Here is a 20,672-nt window from a genome sequence, read left to right as displayed (position 1 = left end):
GAGAAGAGACGCGAGGGAGCTCCTTCTCTCTGTGTCTGCACATGAAGTAAAGGTTTTATGAGTACACAGCAAGATGACAGTGCCTTGCATTTTGACCTCAGACTTTAGCCTCCAACTGTGAGAAAACAAATGTCTGCTGTTTAAGCCCTCAGTCTATACTACATCGTTATGGCAGCCCGAGCAGACTAATACACTTATGATACATGAAAAGGCGATTTAAGAGAGACACTTTTAACTTATAGATGTAGTAATGCTGAGCATTCTTCCCTGTTAACAGAATACAGTTTAATATCCACAGATCGTGTACATTTCCTGACAGCAACTCCTTTTTGTTTGCTTCTTTTTTTCATTGAGCCCATACCTTTGTTTTGAGTCACTGAGTATTTCCTTCAGAAGCATTTTGTCAGTTGTGCAGTGAAAAAAATGCCACATTATGTGAGCACCTGAATTCTACAAAGAACTACCACTGTTCCACAAATCTGAAGTCTACAGATCATTATCTTTAGGTGCAGCCTTGCTCCAGAACTCCCCATTCATCAGCTTTCCCTCAGTTCTAGAACTTAACTGGCTTTGCTCTTTTTTTTTTAACATCTTTATTGGAGTATAATTGCTTTACAATGGTGTGTTAGTTTCTGCTTTATAACAAAGTGAATCAGCTGTACATATGCATATATCCCCATATCTCTTCCCTCTTGCGTCTCCCTCCCTCCCACCATCCCTATCTTACCCCTCTAGGTGGTCACAAAGCACCAAGCTGATCTCCCTGTGCTATGTGGCTGCTTCCCCCTAGCTAGCTATTTTACATTTGGTAGTATATATAAGTCCATGCCACTCTCTCACTTCATCCCAGCTTACCCTTCCCCCTCCCCGTGTCCTCAAGTTCATTCACTATGTCTGAGTCTTTATTCCTGTCCTGCCCCTAGGTTCTTCATAACCATCTTTTTTTAAGATTCCATATATATGTGTTAGCATATGGTATTTGTTTTTCTCTTTCTGACTTACTTCACTCTGTATGATAGTCTCTAGGTCCATCCACCTCACTACAAATAACTCAATTTCGTTTCTTTTTATGGCTGAGTAATATTCCATTGTATATATGTGCCACATCTCCTTTATCCATTCATCTGTCGATGGACACTTAGGTTGCAGCTTTGCATTATTTTTACTGAGCTGAACTTTGGGTTCACTCACCCGATGAGCAGCAAAGCGAATCTACTGACACTGGATTGTAGTGAGGAAAAGTACAGCTTTTATTTGCAGGACGCAAAGCAAGGAGAATGGGCAACTAATGCTCAAAAGACCTTAACTCCCTGTTGCTTTGGAGCAAGGGTTTTTAAAGGCAACATTAGGAGTGAGAGTCATAGGTGCATGGTTAGCTCATGGACATTCTTCTGACTGGTTGGTGGTGAAGTAACCAGGTGATGTTTTAGGAATCTTAATCATCAGTTTTCTGGTTCCAACCAGTCCAGGGTCTACATGCTTGTGGTCAGCATGTAGTCAACATCCTCCACAGGGTAGGGGTCTTAGTTTCTGCAGAACAATGCAAGATATGCATCAGATTGTTACCTGTATCCCTTCAGGAGGAACTAGGAGTCCTGTGACTCTGCTCTTCAAGCTATTATTACTTTTCTTGCTTGACTGCTTTTCCTTTGTTTCTGCATTTTCTCACTTCACTAATTAGTAACTGTTTGAGTCTGCTCTTTGGAACTTGGGGAAACCCTTGGAGACTAGAGCTTTTTTCTACAAACAAGAAGTGGGGACACAGAGGGGCTTGTACCCAGTAGGGTCCCGCAGGGTTTTATTTTTACTTACTTTATCTCTTTATGCCATTTGGATTTGTTGACAATTGGGGGTTAACGTTATCTACATTGTTATCATTATTGTTACATTTACACAGCGATATTGGAAATCTCAAAGAAAACTTGCAGCATTGCTGTTTGATTTCTTAAAGGAGGGAGGGAGGTTGAGTCAGTAAAGAGGTGCTAAATAATGCTAAATAATTTTACCCTGAGATGTGTAACCAAATCACTTAGATTTGGAATTTTAGAGAAGGTAGAACGGAAGGCATTGTTTGGTCCAATCCCCACATTTGAGAGATGCATAGAATGAGACCCAGAGATATCAGGTTACATCTCCAAAGCCTACAGCTAGCCTGGAGCAATTTTGACGCATTCATCCATTCAACAGCTATTCTAGGCCTTGAGCAAGGAAAGAAAGCAAATATATTCATAGTACATTTTATATTGAATTAATTAGTTTTCTTAGTTATCTTGCATTTTTAAAAATCATAAACTAGATATTAAGTCATTAATAATCATAAGTCTTTGCTGAAAAAATAAGAAATACATGTTTATCATTTTTGAGAAAAAATCCATTAGGTACGTAATACTTTGAAAAATACAACTGATACTAAATATTGCTCTAAACCAGATCTATTAATGTAAAAATATTAAATATAAGTTAGATCATGTGACTCTTTTGCATAAAATATTTATTCCTACCTTAGTTAGAATAAAATCTTGAATTCTATAGTGCCCTGATCTGAGTGCGATAATTGGGTTAAGGGGTCATTTTATATTTATTTTGCATAGAAAATAAAACTGTATTACCACATTCATGGCATGATTTTATAATTGCCAGATTTGATTTTTCATGAAATTCAGCTTGTCTAAGTTAAAAAGTTTTTGTGGGTTTTCTTGAGTGTCGTCATCTGACCTATGTATAGTGCCATGTCACAAAGTTCAAGTGGAGAGAGCAGACTTGGAGCACCTCCAAAGGACAGATGGGGCCCCTGCTCATGTCTCTTATAGTTGCGATTTATCTTTTTCTGATCTGGCCTTTCAAAGCTAGAACTCTGATTTTCTCTGTATCTTGGACATTTAGAGATAAGCAGATAAGACCCAGTTTTAGAAGGTACTCTAAACTCTATAGAATATACAAAAGAAGTCTCTTCCAGTTCTAAAATTCTATCAAAGTGTTATTTGACTAAGGTAGGGTAAGATAGTTGGGTAGTTTAGATGGGACAAATGATTTAAAAAGTGAATAATTTTGTTTTTACTTACAAAAGCAAAAGCACCTTGCAAGATACCTTATTACCTTTTCCCTGCTCATTCAAAGGAGATAAGAGATGCCAGCAGGAACCTTAGGGCTTGCAATTGAAAGGACCAAGAAAAGATACACTCCGTCATTCCTAGGAAATCTGCATGGCTCTCAGGGAACTTCACTTCCTCTACTCTTATCAGAGTGTGAGTTGTGGAGACAATGCAGTATTCAATCAATATAATTCCCTGGATCCCTCTGGTGGAACAATGCATTTCCTGTTTCCAGTCCTGGCTGCAGGAAATCCTACCTTCTAGTCTGTCTGCTTTACCATTCAGCATACAGACTACTGTGTTTCATGCTCTACCATTCAGAACTACGTTTTTACCGACATTTAGTCCTGCATTTCCTAGAGTGTTAAAATTTATTTTAAAAAATCTGGACAGAGGGTAGTTTCTCAGCCATGTTAACAAACACGGTGTGAGCTGGGACATTGAACAATTAATGAAAAATAAGGATTAATAGCATTTTCTTTAAAATATCTGAAACCTCAGTTGCCTCTTATCAAAGGGCAAATTTGAAACTTTGACATTGAAAATGATCAAAGTCAAGTTTTTCCTGTTTTTAGAAGTAGCTGGTTTGACCTTCTTCCAGATAAAAGTATTTTGTAGAGCTGAAATTGTGTAATTGAATTCCAGTGTGTTAGGAGACACCACGATGAAATGTCATTGAAGCAAAGAGGGAAGATTATGAAGATATTACCAGATGTCAAAGCTGAAAAGAAAATTTATGAAATCCAAATTTATGAAATCCAAAATTTAGTGAATCAATGTTCAATTTATATTCTCACAATATGTACCACTTCCTTACAGTGGGAAGCCTTTTTAGCGTAGTGTGATAGATGTTTTGCACGACTCTAACACTTTTATCTTTCTTGTCTGGCTGAACAATGTGGAAAATAGATGCATACAAATAATATGGGCAATGTTCAATAATGTGTAAACAAGTAAGGTGTATGCAAGTATGAAATGTCCCTGTGTTTGATTTCCATTCTTCAAGATTTCCAGTCTTCAAGCCCATTGACTTCAAGCCCATTGACTTTGCAGATTTCAGTGTGGCTGGACCAGAATTACACTTTGGTCTAGGGGTCTGTTTGATTTAACTGTGGTACCTCTTTCCAATGGAATGCTGGGCTACTAAGCTCTTCTTGGTACTGATATGGAAAGAAATTAAAAATATACTATTAAAAGGAAAGGGCAAGTTACAGAACAGAGTGTACATTGCATTTTTGTAAGATGGGGAAAATAAGATTATAATATTTGTATGTGTTTGTATATGCATAAAGAAATACTGAAAGCATATACAATAAAGTAATAAAAGATGTTACCTGTAAGGAGAAAGGCAAGGTCAGAGGTATACAGGAACATGGGGAGGACTGAGATGTCTCAATGTCTATCTTTTTATATAGTTTGTTTTTTGAAATGAGAATGTATTGCCTATGTACAAAATTATATTTAAAAAATATGTTGTTATTACATGTGTACTGAAAATGTTTTACCTTCAAGGAATAGTTGAAATAGCTTTTTATTATCCATAATTTGTTCATTAATTTAAAAGTAACTTTCTTAATAAGTTTATTATCCAGAAATTAAAAATTATCATTATATCATTAAAATTTCTTTATAAAATTTCATTTACTGTTGCCACAATCAATGCTAGGTTTTGTCTAAGGAGAAAGAAACTGAAGGCTTTTATTTATGTATCTTTAATTTAAAAAAACCATTTAAAGTGCTACATTAAAGTTTCAAGTGGAACTAGTTTTTCTCAACTCTGTTCCATTTATTCTAGTGTAAGACCTTTACCACAAACCAGATTGGGTGAGGTTGGGTCTAACTTACTTTGAATTCAATTCAATTCAACAAATGTTTATTGACCTCCTACATGCTATGTACTGTTCTAGGCACTTGTAACAGAAAACAAAAACAACAATGATCCCTGCCTATGTAAACTTAAATTCTAGTTGGAGTGAGCAGGAAGCAGAAAATAAATATAACAAATAAGTAAATCAAATAGTGTTTTTATTAAGTACTGTTAAAAACTAACTTTTTAAAATAGAAGATAAAATCATGATCTAATGCAAATATAAAATGAGCACCTATCAAGATTTTTTTAACTCACTAATTAATGAGGAAACCAGTAAGATGTTGTAACTTGTTCAAAGGAGAAATAAAAGAATTACATGTTTATATCTAGTAATATGTACACTGAAATAATTTTACAAATAAATGTAAAAACTGGTCAATATTCACAGATCACTGAGCAATTACATTCCACCAAACACAGCTAATTTTCCTTTCTATGGACAAAAATCATTTGCATTCACTTTTCTTCTACATTCCTATCAACAAGAATCATTTGCATGATTGTCAGTTTTCTGTTGCATTTCTGTGGATAAGAATGTACTAATGTCAATGTTCTACAACCAATGGAGTAACTTCTGAAAGTGAGAGGACTTTCTCTATCAACAAGGTTTAATTGTCATGGATCTTTCCAGTGATAACAAAAATAAAGAATCAGTGGTACCACATTTAGAAGACTAATTTTTTTGTGGCTCTAGAAACATAGTTTTGACTCTTTCATAAAAATAATAAACCACTATTTATAATACTTTACTTATCCCCAAGGAGTAGCTAATAGTATGGAAACCAGGACTGTTACACTTTTTTTTTTTTTTTTTTTTTTTACTGTTTTGGGTGTTTTAGGAGATTTTTTTTTTCCCTGTCTACTTGTTTCTTAATCAAAAACCTGGGTCTGGAATTTTTGGTAAAACAAAATGTTACCTCTCACTGCTTATTTGCTTTGCTGATTCTTTAATGGAAGTTCTTTTTCATGTCTCAGATGCTGGGAACTTAGTGCGGGAGACATCAAGTGGATTTATCAAGCCCCAATCTTAGCAGCTATCGGGGTAAGTTTAAAAACCTGTATAGTTTAAATAAAGAAGAAAAAGATGCATAATTAAACTACTGCTAAAACCCAGAGAAAGTTTGTCTGTCACTTTGTTTCCTAAACCTCACATTACAGCAATAGCTGTTGGGAAAGTCTGGATTGGGGATCAGACCCTTATTCATGGCTGACACTGCGATCCATGAAGAAAGCGCATACCCTCCCTTTAATCTGCCAACATGTAGGGAAAATTCCGGGACTTCAAAATATCTATGAGCATTTATAGGTTCAAGCAGTTGGGGCGGTCCTTAAACTCTTCCCCCTTTTCAGCCATTATTTTATAAAGTTCTGACCACCTGATCACCTGGTAATAGGTAGGAGGAGGGGGCAAAGATGTAATAGCAAGAGAGCAGAGGAATTATCGAGAGAGAAAAATGATAGTGTGATTTATTATAAAACATTGCCTAAAGCTTTTATTTCACATACTTTCCCCAAGGAGTTAAGAGGATTCCATACTCTTTTGGACTGTCTAGTCCAAAAAAGAGTAGAGTTGGCAGTCATATTGCATGGGACTTATCTGCCTGTATATTATGTCTGTGTTACAAAAGAAAACAAAATCACACACTTTGTGTCTAACAAAACTCACCAATATTCTGTAATAACCTAAATGGGAAAAGAATTTGAAAAAGAATAGATACATGTATATGTATAACTGAATCACTTTCCTCTGCACCTGAAACTAACAACATTGTTAATCAACTATGCTCCAATATAAAATAAAAATTAAAAAAAAAGAAATGTTGACTCTTGACCTTCCCTGAAGAGTTTATGGTATTAGCTTCTCTGTGGTTTGATGAAGAAATTATACCACCTTGTGTTTTCCTGGTTTTCATGTATTAACCCAAGATTATATACGTCTTTAAAAAAGGACTGATGTCCCAATATTAAATGTTAAATAATTTGAAAGTAATATAGCAGCCTGATTTTTTCTGTCTATTTTTTAATTGAAGTATAGTTGATTTACAATGTTATGTTAGTTTCAGGTGTACAGCAAAGTGATTCAGTAATACATATCTATCTATATCTATCTGTCTATCTAGCTATCTATCTATTCTTTTTCAGATTCTTTTCCATTATAGTTTATTACAAGATATTGAATATAGTCCCCTGTGCTATACAGTAGGTCCTTGTTGTTTATCCATTATATATATAGTAGTGTGTATATGTTAATCCCAAACTCCTAATTTATGCCCCCCCAACCTTTCCCTTTTGGTAACCATAAGTTTGTTTCTATGCCTGTGAGTCTATTTCAGTTTTGTAAATATTTTCATTTGTATCATTTTTTTAGATTCCACGTATAAGTGATATCCTATGATACTTGTCTTTCTCTGTCTGACTTACTTCACTTAGTATGACAATCTCTAGGTCCATCCTTGTTGCTGCAAATGGCATTATTTCATTCTTTTTTATGGCTGGATAGTATTCCATTGTGTGTGTGTGTATACATATATATATATACATATATGTACACACACACACACACACACACACACACACACACACACACACATATATACACACACACACACACACCACATCTTCTTTATCCATTCATCTGTTCATGGACATTTAGGTTGCTTCCATGTCTTGGCTGTTGTAAATAGTAGCAGCCTGATTTTTAACCAATTTTTTCAGTCTTTCTTTGTTCTCCAGTTTCTTACTTTTCTCATTTTGTTTTCTTTTGGACAAGGTGTGTCAGCATGTTGGCATGATGGATCCAGAAGGACAGCCATTAATGTGGTTGAGGTTTTGTAAGATCTATCCAGATAGTCAGGTAAAAGCTTATTTATCTCATAGGAAAAATGCAGATAGCAAGGTAGAAGAGATTGAAGAGGAATCTTCACTTCAGAAGCTCATTGATGTAAATATTTAGAGGGGAAAATAAAGTATAGAAGTTTTAGAGAAGCCAGTTTGTACCCTTGCTACAGCAGCCTGTTATCAAATTAGACCCAATTCTAAGTCTTAGGGGAAGCTCAAAAATGGATTGTGGAAATGAACATATCTACAAAACAAAAACAGACTCACAAATATACAGAACAGACTTGTGGTTGCCAAGGGGGAGGGGGTGGGGGAGGGAAGGATTGGGAGTTTGGGATTAACAGATGCAAACTATTGTATATAGGATGGATAAACAACAAGGTGCCTACTGTATAGCCCAGGGAACTATATTCAACATCTTATGATAAACCATAATGGATAAGAATATGAAAAAGAAGATATATGTATAACTGAGTCACGTTGCTATACAGCAGAAATTAACACAACGTTGTAAATCAACTATACTTCAATAAAATTTAAAAAAATGGATTGTGGATAAATGAATGAATGAATGACTTCAGTTTAGAAACTCATATTAATTTTAATGAAGTGCTGCTGTATTAATGTAGTGATAAACCATCCCATCAAACCTAGTGATAAACTAGATCCCTGAGAGATTATCAATAAACTTAAAGAAGATAATTAACTTTATAAATTAACTGGGGTTTACTACTCTGATTTCCCTTTTATGCCCTGATATGCTAACCTTATCTGCATTTCCAGGCCTTTAACTTTCCTTTCTCTCTCTTCCTCCTTTATTATGTTTGCTCCTCCATCTCTTACTACCATCTTTTTAAAGGGATAACCCATGTCTTAATACTTTTTGTGTCTTCAGTACCTTGTACTTGAATTGAAAAATAAGAGGTAATTAAATATTATAAAAATGAGGCAAATTTAAGAACATTAAGTTTGTGTTTTCTTTTGATGAAAAGGAAGGGCTTATTAAAATCTAAGGGATCCTTGTAAAATTATTAGGAATTGAAGCAAAGAACAGTGGAGAAAAAAGTAAATCATAGGACATTTTCCACTGAAATAGTTTTAATTTTATCCAAAGCTTTGTTGTTTATTTACAGATCTTAGTTACTCACATCAGCAGTGTGGATGAGAAGTTTATTTGCTGAGGTTTCTAAATTGCAATGTGAAACAGTACAGTTAGGTGATTATAGAGGTTCTGAAAGATTCACCATTGATGAAAGAGAACCAGAAATGATGATACACTCAATAAATTTTGAAGGAAACTTAGGTGGGATGCCATTTTCGTCTTCTAGAACTAATATTATGAGCAATGCAAAGCAAGAATTCTTAAATATTTTTCCAATATTACAACATCCATTTAATCTCAAAAATCAGAGAAGAGATTCAAGAGCACCTTTCTGTTCACTTAAAGTTACCTTTTTGTTTCTTTATTACAATTCAGGGTTATCTCAGTTCCTTTTAAGGTTTCCTCACTTTACTGTGGAAACAGCCTGTATGGGAAGAGATGCACCTGGAGCCCTGGTCTCAGCACCTGGAGTGTAGTACTCCTTCCTCTGAGCTCTTCTGTGTCCTGAAGCCAGGAAGAATGATACTAATAATAACAACATACACAGCAAAGTGCTTACCACCATTGGGCACTGTTTTAAACACTTCATTTACATTGATTGATCTAATCCTCCCAATAACTCTAAATGAGGAAACTGCCCAAGGTCACTCAGCTAGTAAGTGGTGGAGCTCAGATTCTAATTTCAGGGTCAATGTCCCTACCTAGTGAGCTCACAGTAAATAATGTGAGCTCTTATAATAAAAAGCTTACATCCCGCACTTATAATAAAAGCCAACATCCCTGATAGTCCAGAGGAGACCCTGTCACTCATGCCTGCACCCCTTTATGCTCTCTGCCTTAGCCTCGTTGTTTCCCTCTCGGTTCCTTGAACTTGTCCATGTCTGCCCCTCTCAAGACTATTCTTCATTTTGCCCTGTACCCCTGGAAGGCTGGGATATGCTTCCTTCTACTCCTCACTTTAAATGTCACTTCTTCATTGTGGCTTCCTTGTTGCCCCCAATCAAAATTAGGTCACCTATTATAATCTGCAGAGCACGGTGAGGTTTTTATTTCTCAAGATCATCACCAAGTATAATGCTTCTGATTGTTTGTTGAATGTCCATCTTGCCCACTAAACTGAAAGGCTTTTGTGAACAAGAACCATATTTTTCTCAACTTCTATATTCTAATGCCTTGTAATTTTCCTGGCACAGAGTGGACACTCAATAAACACTTGCTGAAAAAATAAAACATGCATACAAAGTAAATATTCTGGGACACGGTAAGAGGGAAGAAGTGAAATAAGAGCAGAAAGCCAGTATAATTACAGAACTTTTGAGTCCATTTTACCAACCTTTTTATTTTCTAGAGAAGAAAACTAAAGCCCACACAGATAAAGGTCACACAGCCAGTGTAACAAAACAAAGACTATAACCTGCATTTTTGGACCATGTTCTTTTCACTTAACATTCCAAAGCATGTCAAAATTTTATTTGAAGTTATGGGAAAATAATCTTTTCAATTTGATGGCTACATTGATAATTTTTTATATGTTAACTTTAGAATAAAAGGTTTGTTTGTTTTTTAGTCTTGCATTTCGTAGTATGGATGAGCGTTCATAGGTTCTAACTTGAAGAAATCATATCAAGAGAATTGAATTTCGGAGATAATCACAGACTTTAGTACAAATTTGGAAGGAACAACTTGATTTTGGAATCATAGAATCTAAAATTGTAGCACGATGGTTTTCTGTGTTTTGTTCATATGTGGTAAAATTATGTTTAAGAGAATTAGGGTAATTTGAAACATTAATTTTTGTTCTGAAAATAAATGTCTCTAAATATAATTAATTATTCACCCTCAACATCTTGCTGTTGATTTGAAGATGATTTGAAGTTCTATATAGCATTAAAATATGAAAGGAATGGGCTTCCCTCGTGGTACAGCGATTAAGAATCTGCCTGCCTAGGGGACACGGGTTTGATCCCTGGTCCGTGAAGATCACAGATGCCGTGGAGCAACTAAGCCCGTGCACCACAACTACTGAGCCCGCGTGCCACAACTACTGAAGCCCGCATGCCTAGAGCCCGTGCTCTGCAACAAGAGAAGCCACCACAATGAGAAGCCTGCACACCACAACGGAAGAGTAGCCCCTGCTCACTGCAACTAGAGAAAGCCTGTGGCAGCAATGAAGACCCAACGTATCCAAAAATAAATAAATTTATTAAAAAAATATGAAAGGAATATTTCCTAATTGACAACGGGACATGAAGCATTGTTTTGGTCCTGGGCCTCCCAGAGCAGCATTAGGAGGAACAGTGTGCTTGGCCCACAGAGCAGGAGAAGCCACAGGCAGGGCAGAATGGATTAGAAGTGGTGAAGGTGAAGTTGGCAGAGGTGATAAATCCCGACCAAGTGGGACACTGCCCCCTGACACCCAAGAACCTACGTTTTCACTGGTGTCAACCAGAAGAGACTATAATAGCTGAAGAGAAATAAAACCACAGACATAAAAATACAGATTGTAAAATGGAGCAGATTTGCTCATGAACATTTACAAGATGGTCTTTGAAGAGGCCAGTAATACGGGGTGGAGAGAGCTTTGGTCTTAGTAGAAATCTGAGATCTTGGAATTACAGGTTAGGGAAAAGAAAAACAGAAACTCTGTGGTATTTGTCTTTACTTGTTTCCTTCATCCTGTATTAGTCGGCTTCATCCCTCCATCCTTTCATTTATCATCCTCTGATGTGTGATCAAATGGTCTTTCTAGTCCCTGCTCAATTTCATTTTTACCAAAATGTCTTTTCTTTTGTCCCTTGACAGAGTTAAATCTCTTTCTATTTATCATTTGATGAATAAATATTTTGGAGTGCATTTTTTGCTTCATGTTTTATCTCAAAACATTTTCTTCATTAACCCTCAAACAACTTTGAGATTGGTATTTTTATTATTCTTGGTTTGAGTCCAAGAGCAGTTATGCAACTAGCTTAGGTATATACATTTAGAAAGTGCTGTAGTCGGAGTCAGGTTCAGGCAGCGTAGTTCCAGAGCCCACAGTTTTCCCTGTTTGTGGTAATTGAATTTAAGCTCTGCCAGTGTTTGTCAGGGTGAGAGCACATACCCTGGTGCATACGTGCAAGGTTATTAAGTAAAATCAATTAACATTGAGAATATTGGTCCCTCTCCAACCCTTCTGAACACATCTTGGAGGTCTCATTTTGATACTGGTCTTTAACACTTTTCTAATGTGTGTGGTGTCTTCCTTTGGGGGATGGAGGTGGGGGACAGGCAACCCAGTCTAGGTAAAATTTCATATGACTTGTTTCCATTGTATTTTTACAGTTGCCTCTTGCTTGTAGCAGCTTCTATTGGTTTTCCACTGATGGTAATGATATGAAATTTAAATTTTAATAATTTAATAAAAGTGGATTGCTTGAAGAAGGGTATTAAGTAAATAATAGTAGATGAATAATATTGATATGGCCAAAATCATTGTGGTGCCACCCTAAGCCACTTGGAAAACGCTGAACTAGATCAGTTCCTTTGACAATGAAATTTGGAGTTACTGAAAAAGGCCTGACCAGTGTAACCAGTGAGTGTCCACATGGTTGTGGGAGGTCAGATATGTGTCATGTGTTCAGGAACGTTAAGGATGTAAATGGACAGGTCATGTTTTCTGTGGCTGGAAGGATGGGTGCATCTGTGGAAAATGCAAGAGATCAGACTGGAAGTGGATGGGGGTTGAATCATGATTGGACTCGTATTCTGTGCTATAAGGACATTGGAATTTTCCTTAAAATTATAAGACATTGAAAGATTTTAAGCAGGATAGTGATCTGATTAGATTTGGGTTTTGGCCTTATGGGGATGGTGCCCCAGGCACAAGATGCTCCTAACCCTAGAGATGCTGCAGAGAAAATCTGTTCACCGCAAGCTCCCAAGATGCAGAAGGATAGGCTGAGTCAAGCAAACTCGGTATTCTTCCCACATTCACTCATCAAATACGTCAACCCATCCTCTCCAGGGATGGAGACAGTATGGGGGACTGAGGAGCACAGACATGCACATCAGTTGAGCTGCCTTCCCTGGAAGGAAAAATCAGGAACGGGGATTAAATGATCTAGTCTGGAGGTATGGCAATCTATCTAAGAGAGCTATTGGCTATTCACTTTTTTAAAAAAATTTATTTATTTATTTTTGGCTGCATTGGGTCTTCATTGCTGCACGCGGGCTTTCTCTAGTTGCAGTGAGCAGGGGCTGCTCTTTGTTGCGGTGTGCAGGCTTCTCATTGCGGTGGCTTCTCGTTGTGGAGCACAGGCTATAACGCGCAGGCTTCAGTGGTTGTGACACGTGGGCTCAGTAGTTGTGGCTCGCGGGCTGTAGAGCGCAGGTTCAGTAGTTGTGGCGCACGGGCTTAGTTGCTCCACGACACGTGGGATCTTCCCAGACCAGGGCTCGAACCCATGTCCCCTGCATTGGCAGGCGGATTCTTAACCACTGCACCACCAGGGAAGTCCTGGCTATTCACTTTTAAGTACGTAATTCTATCTGACTGACTCTGACATCAATTATGATATTTTAAAGGTCCTCAGATTTCTATATGAGAGGTCATTTTCTTGATGCAGGCTTCCAAAGAAAGATACAGGAATTAAAGAGTTGCATTAAAATTGGAACAACCAGGACTTCCCTGTGGTCCCGTGGTTAAGACTTTGCTCTCCCAGTGCAGAGGGCCCAGGTTCGATCCCTGATGAGGGCAGTAGATCCCGTATGCCACACCTGAAAGATCCCGCATGCTGCAGCTAAAGACCCCGCACGCCACAACAAAGATGCCACGTGCCACAACTAAGACCCAGCACAGCCAAATAAATAAATATTTAAATTTGGAACAACCATAAACAGTGTTAAACTAAGGTGAGCAACAAAGGGACATCAGTGCTTCAGCAGTTGGTGACCATGAGCAGGGTGACAGCAATCCATGTTTTTTTCTTCTTTTGATAGGAGTCAAGCCCATATCTTCAATTCATATAAATCCATTCCTTTGGAGAGACCACAAACTCCCAAAATATTTCTCTATACAATGTGTTGCTTCATCTTAGCTGAACTAAAATGCAAATGTGCAGTAAGAACTATTTTTTAAAGGTGCCAAGAAAAGGTAAATATCATCAATAAAAATGTAAATGTATTACTAATTTAATTACTAATTTTAAAGTATTACTATTTAATAATATATCTTTTATACTTGGAGGGTCGAAATTTTTCCAGTTACTTTTCTTACGGTACATACATCTAAGCAATGTTTATACCGTGGGAGTGGTAAAATAGAAAATCCAAGATTCAGTCTTAAATCAACCCAAAGCTTTTATTTATTAAAGACACTGAAATTGGAAATCAGGGCCAGTCACTCATGGAGACGTTAGAATTTATGTACTTGTTCTTCTATAGGCAGTAGTGCATTTTCTGGTAACTCCTCAAAAGTAAGCCATAGAATCAAAAAATGTCCATGTTGGCAAGCATTCTGGGGGGGCTCTTGCCTGATGTTGATCTGGCAACACTATTGCAGAGATTTTTGAGCTTTAAATAACCCTACAGAGAACTTATAACTGTGAGAGTTTATAGTTTGCTTTATATATGTTGATGGATTTTAGGAAAATACAGGGCAATAGTCTGTCCCTCCTTCCCTCTCCCCTCCCCTCCTTTCCTCCCTCCCTTCCTCCCTACCTTTCTCTTTCTTTTCCTTCTTTCCCTCCCTCCCTACCCCTTCCCTTTTTCTTTCCCTTCCTTCCTTCCTTCTTCCCTTTCTTTCTTTCTTTCTCTCTCTCTCTCTCTTTCTTTCTTTCTTTCTTTCTTTCTTTCTTCCTTCCTTCCTTCCTTCCTTCCTTCCTTCCTTCCTTCCTTGTTATTGGTATATTTGCTTGTTTTTAGATGTCTACCATGGCTTACAGCACCACTGTGTACCCAAGCTAAGGACTAATGTCTGTGGTCAACAAGTAGTTTGTGGTGTTTGTCATGGGCTTGCTCATTCTATGAATAATGATCTAATTTGAATGACTAAGTAGTGGCCCCTGAGGAGACTGCATGCTACTCAGAGTGCATTAAATGGAGAGCTCCAGACTTTCAATTTTTTTCTTATATATGTTTTGTTCCATGTACCTGTCAAAGGATATCTCAGGGAATTCTGGCAGATGGAATAAGATGGTACTTCTAATAAATTCCTTTAAGAAGAATTCTAAAGCTATATGTTTAAAAAATCATATCCAGTGCATTTTATAAAATATGAAAAGAAGGGGACAAACAGAACATAAGCTTCTCAGCTGCTGTTGAGTCAGTGATTCATTTCCACCCAGTTGTTATTAAAGGAGGCTCGATCATGAAGCACAAGAAGGGAGCATGAGAGGGATGACTGGTAAGGGAGAAGTTTTAAGTAAAATGGATAAAATTTAATCTCTGATCTTTGATGGAATTACAAATACAATTTTTTTTTTTTTTTACCCAGAGGAAAATCTCTGCTCCATAATCTCTTTCCTCTTCTAAATCAGTCAACTATAGAACCTTGAGTGAAATTAAAGCTCTAGCATTTACCCCTAATTTATAAATTGAATTCCAACGGATAAGAAGTGAACTACATATTTTGTCTTCATATCTATTATACAGATAATCAAATTATAGTAGCTGATATAGATTAAGGAGTTTATTATCTATCACTTAAATGTTCAACATTTAGAATTGATACACATATAAACAAAGCAAAAATGTTTCTCATGTTCATGATATTGAAAAAGAAACCAATATATGGGGTGAGATGTGATGTATTCAGAGAATCTCTGAGGGCAGCTAATACATAGCATCCCTCTTTGCTGCTCAGATTCTCAATAAGTCGAGATATAAAACAAAGGAGGAGAGAGAGAAACAAAGTAAAACCCTTATAGCTGTTAGAGTCTGGGTTGGAAGTTGTGATCTTCGGTCTGTTAGCCAAGTGGGCCAGTTGAAGAACCCCATAATTAGGCAGGATCTGCCCACCCAGGCACATATTGCTGAGGGGCAGGCTCCTAAGCCTGGAGATGCTGCAGATAAAGTCTGCTCACTGCAAGCTCCCAAAGAAAAGAAGGATGGGCTGAGTTAAGCAAACTCAGTATTTGTCCCATTTTCACTCATCAAATACTTCAATCCATCTTCTCCAGGGTTGGAGACAGTAAGAGGGAGTAGGGAGAACAGAAGTGCACATCAGTTGACCTACTTTCCCTGGGAGGAAACATCAGGAAAGGGGAGATAGCAAATCTTCCCCATCGTGTATCCAAAGGCATTGATGAAATTTTTAAGTGTAAATAGATAGTTTTAAATATATTTTATAACAGTGGAATTTCTTGTACATAAATTTTGACTTCTTTCTCTACTTATGTCTTTTGTGATAAACACCTAGAAGTGAAAATTCTACCTTGAAGGGGGATATGCTGATTTACCTCAATATAAGTAGGGTTTAGAGAGTGCACATTTCATTCACTCATTTATTCATTCACTCATTTAACAAATCTTGATTAAACACCAAGAACATGGCAGGTGCTGTGTGAGGCAGTGGGGATGAGATGGGGGAAACAGGCATCAATTTCTCCTTAAACTTAAGCATAGTGGGTGAGACAGACATTGAAATGTGATGAGTGCTGTGGTGGGGCTTGGGTGTGGGGAATAGCTTTTGAGAAGTGACATTCAGCTTAAATCCTGAGAATGAGCTGTCCTAGTAAGGGTGAGAGAGTGGAGGGAGTAGGGCGAATGATCCAGGCAAAGCTGATTCTAGGAGCAGTCTCTGAGATGGCCTGAGGAGCCAGAGGTTTCATGGCTGAAATTTTGACTTGGAAATTCATCTGTGGTTCACTTTGAATAAATCTTTAAAAATTTAATTGACAGAGACTCTAATGTTTATATTTGCATTATTTTAAAACCACACTTGCATAAAATTTATTCTATGCACTACTGGCTTATTAAAACCACCCTTGCATAAAATTTATTCTATGTGCTACTGGCTTATTAACAGCTTTAAGCAAAATTTTTCCTCCAAGAAGATTACTTGAGATATGCAAGGACTCTCTAAATGATTTTTTTCTCTTTGAATGATATTTCACTTAAAATTTTTAAAAAAATCTCACGAGAATGTGTTGTTCTTTTTCATTCCATTTACCCATATATAGAGTCATTTTTCCTCCTGCAGACTTGGATCTTTCTTTAGAGCAGGATTTTTTCTTTTATGTCTTCATTGATTTGTTCTATTTATCACTTCCTTCAGAAAGAGAAATAATCTTCATAATGACTCTGAATTCCATGCTCTCCATGTAAGCATCTATCCCTCATCACAGAGGTCTTTGTTCTTCATCCCTTCATTTGGGAAGATTCTTCGAGTGTCTTCTAAATTGCTAAATCCACTTTCCTACTCTGTTAGACCTAATGTTTAGGTTTCTAATACTGACTTTAAAACTGGGTTATAAGTTAGATTCTTTACAATCTTTTTTTAACCCATCCTGCTCTTTAAAAACTTTCTGTCTCCATCTCAATCTGCTATTAACTCTATTTTATGGGCAGTTTGGTGCAGTGGTTAAGAGTCCATGCTATGCATCCAGGCTGCATGGGACTAATTAGGGCTCTGACGCTTGCTGGCTGTGTGATCATGCATAATTTGTGTAAGCTGTGACTCAGATTCCTCATTTGTATAATGGGGGCAATACGCCTATCTCATAGAGCTGCTGTGAAGACTAAGCGTCAATTCACCTAAAACACTTAGAATAGTAAGTAAGTAGTAAATAGCTTAGTTTCTAGTTAACCTATATTCTATACTTTCCTAAATTATTTATAATAATTTTTTGGAAATTCATTCAACTGTTACTGCGTGTATCAATATGTGTGTGTGCATGTGTGTGTGTGTATTTTGTTTACCTATCTTTTAAGGCAGCAAGTTCTATTTTTCTTAATTCTTAATTCTTTCCATAATCCACTTTGCTGTCCTTTGAGTTACAAAACCTATGGACTAATTGGTTTGTGTCTTCTTTAATAAGTTTCTGGGAGTTTGCAGTATTTACTTAGTATGGTCTACTGACTTGAGTACAGAGTCCCTGGTCATGGGCATTTTAATATGGACGGAGTTTAAGGTTGGCCCATCTGAAGCCATTTGTAATTCTTTATTTTTTCCAGGAATAAGGAATGGCAAATGACAATACCCAGCTAACATTGCTTCCACAGCGCTGCCAGCTTCAGCTCCTAGCACTTGGTCCTTCACACAGTAGTTACACAGCATCACTCCCCACTATTTTCACTCCCAGCTGCATTTGTATTGCCAGGGAGTATAGTCTTAGGGAGAGAGGAATTAATGAAGCATGAAATAAGTTTGGCCATATAGAAAGTAGCACTCATGTGATAGACAAGTAGTAGTTTCTCACCTTCTTATTGAAAAAGATTATGTGGACATCAATCAGGTGTTGTAGTGGGTGAGGATGAATGAAAATCCTCAACTCTCATGTTTTTATCCTCCTGAAACGAAAGTATAAGATAGTGGTTAAGAGTGACATCAGCATCATGGCAGTGTGTGGCACTCTCTTTGCCTTTCCCCTTCAATCTACAACCAGTAAAAACATCCATAACTCAACAAAGGTGCCCTTTCCCCTTCGATCTACAACCAGTAAAAACATCCATAACTCAACAAAGGTGCCTTTGCTCAACACAGCAGGACATCAGAGAATCCCACACATCTAAAGGTGGGTGGGCTGAAACACATGGAAGAGGCAGAACTGGGCAGAACAGCAGAGGTGGTGCCTATGATCCTGGACCCTCAGCCATGGTAACTGAGCCTGCAGCCCCAGAGAACCTGGTAATATCAGGGGAAGCAGAACATATGACTCCAGCCCTCCAGCCAAAGTGGTGCCCCTGGCCAAAGAGATCCAGGCAACAGTGACAGTGGCCCTATGACCCTGTCCTTCCAGTTATGGAGATGCCTATTACTCTGGCTCCCCCTGCCTGCCCCTATCCACAGTGGCAGTGCCTATGAGCCTGACAACCCTGGACATGGTAAGGACACCTGGGACCCTGGCTACCTACCCTCCCCACCCTGCCGGGGGTAGTGGAGCATGAGCCCATGGACATAGCAGAAGTACCCACCAACCCAATGTCCCAGGTAGTGATGCCAGTAGCAGCAATGCATTAATGACCCCAGAGGCACAAGCAGCGACAACCAGGGCAATGGATGACACCTCTGACAGAGGTGGTGGAGAGTGGAAAATGCTGATGCTCAAATATAACCAGAAGCAGCTCAGATAAGTGACCAAAAATTTGTGCTATATCACCCCTACTGGAAAACAAGAGAGGCCTCTAGTTACTAATCTGTTGAATCTTTTGAATCAAGTTTTTTTTTTTTAAAAAGCTTTACCTAAAGAAGAAAGGTGTCCTCTACTTCAAATATGCTGGTAGAAGAACAACTCATCAAGCTCAATGAAGAACCATGGTAACACTGTATCACAAAAAGAAAGTGACAGTTCTCCAAAAACCAAACTTAGAGCCACAGAATATTGCAATCTTACTGATAGAGAATTCAAAGTAGCTGTCATAAAGAAACTCAGTGAACTAAAGGAAAATACAGGAAGGCAGTTCGATAAGCTCAGGAATAAAATTGATGAACAGAAGGAATATTTTTCCAAAGAGACTGAAACTCTAAGAAAGAACCAAAGGGAAACTCTGGACCTGAAGGACTTGATAAATGAGATGAAGAAAGCACTGGAAATAGAGCAGATGATATAGAAGAGAGACTAGTGAGCTTGAAGATAGGAATCTAGAAATGATACGGACAGAAGGAAGAGAGAATTAAAATCTTAAAAAAAGAAGACATTCTTTGAGAACTATTTGACTCTATTAGGAAGAGCAGCATTATGTTAATGGGTATCCCAGAAGGAGAAGAGTGGAAGAAGGGAGGAGAAAGTTTATTTAAAGAAATAAGAGCAGAGAATTTTCCAAACCTGAGGAAGGAACTGGATATAGAAGTCCATGAAGCTGGGAGAACAACTAATTACTTCAATGTGAAAAAACCTTCTCCACAACACATTATATTAAAGCTGTCAAAATAAATGACAAAGAATTTTAAAGGCAGCCAGAGGAAAAGACTGGCAACCTACAAAGGAACCCCAGTTAGGCTATCAGCAGATTTCTCAGCAGAAACTCTACAAGCCAAGAGAGAGTGGAATGATGTACTCAAAATATTGAAAGATAAAAACTATCAGCCAGAAATACTCTTTCTGGCAAAGTTATCATTTAGATATGAAGGAGAAATAAAATTTCTCAGACAAACAAAAGCTGAGGGAGTGCATTTGTATCAGATTTGCCTCATAAGAAATGTTGAAAGGGGCTGTTCTTCCTAAACGAAAAGGTAAAAGTGTGCAAAACTTTGAGTAAAGTGATCAGTAGAATCAGAAAATTGCAACTCTATGTCAGAATAACGCAGAGGTTAAAGGGGAAAAAAGCAGTAAAAACAACTATAGCTATTGCAAGTTGGTCACAAACTCACAACATATAAAGGGATAATTTGAGATGACAGAAACATAAAAATGGAAGAGGAAAGTACAGAAGTCATGTAGTCAAATGACGATAAGATGCTATCGGCAGAAAAAGAACAATTTTATCTATGAGAATTTTAAACAAACATTATGGTAACCAGAAAGCATAAATCTAGAGCAGAGACATGAAACATAAAAAACAGGAAACTGAGAAAATATCATAGAAAACCATCAAACTAAAATGGCAGTCAGAAACACAAGGAAAAAGAAAT

The 20,672-nt window shown here is 37.5% G+C and overlaps 1 protein-coding gene across 1 annotated transcript in view; it reads left to right on the top strand.

Annotated features, from left to right (window-relative positions):
* The window catches only part of PTH2R (parathyroid hormone 2 receptor), a 106,982-nt gene that overhangs the window by 70,178 nt on the left and 16,132 nt on the right, over nt 1–20,672 (top strand). The window contains exon 9 of the mRNA XM_019939015.3: nt 5,938–6,004. Coding sequence (XP_019794574.1) covers nt 5,938–6,004 — 67 coding nt within the window. The remainder of the gene's footprint in view (nt 1–5,937; nt 6,005–20,672) is intronic.

The sequence above is a fragment of the Tursiops truncatus genome, chromosome 7 (assembly GCF_011762595.2).
Source record: "Tursiops truncatus isolate mTurTru1 chromosome 7, mTurTru1.mat.Y, whole genome shotgun sequence".
Taxonomy (NCBI): Eukaryota; Metazoa; Chordata; class Mammalia; order Artiodactyla; family Delphinidae; genus Tursiops; species Tursiops truncatus.
The sequence above is the reverse complement of the archived record's forward strand: the minus strand, read 5'-3'. Positions and strand labels throughout refer to the sequence as shown.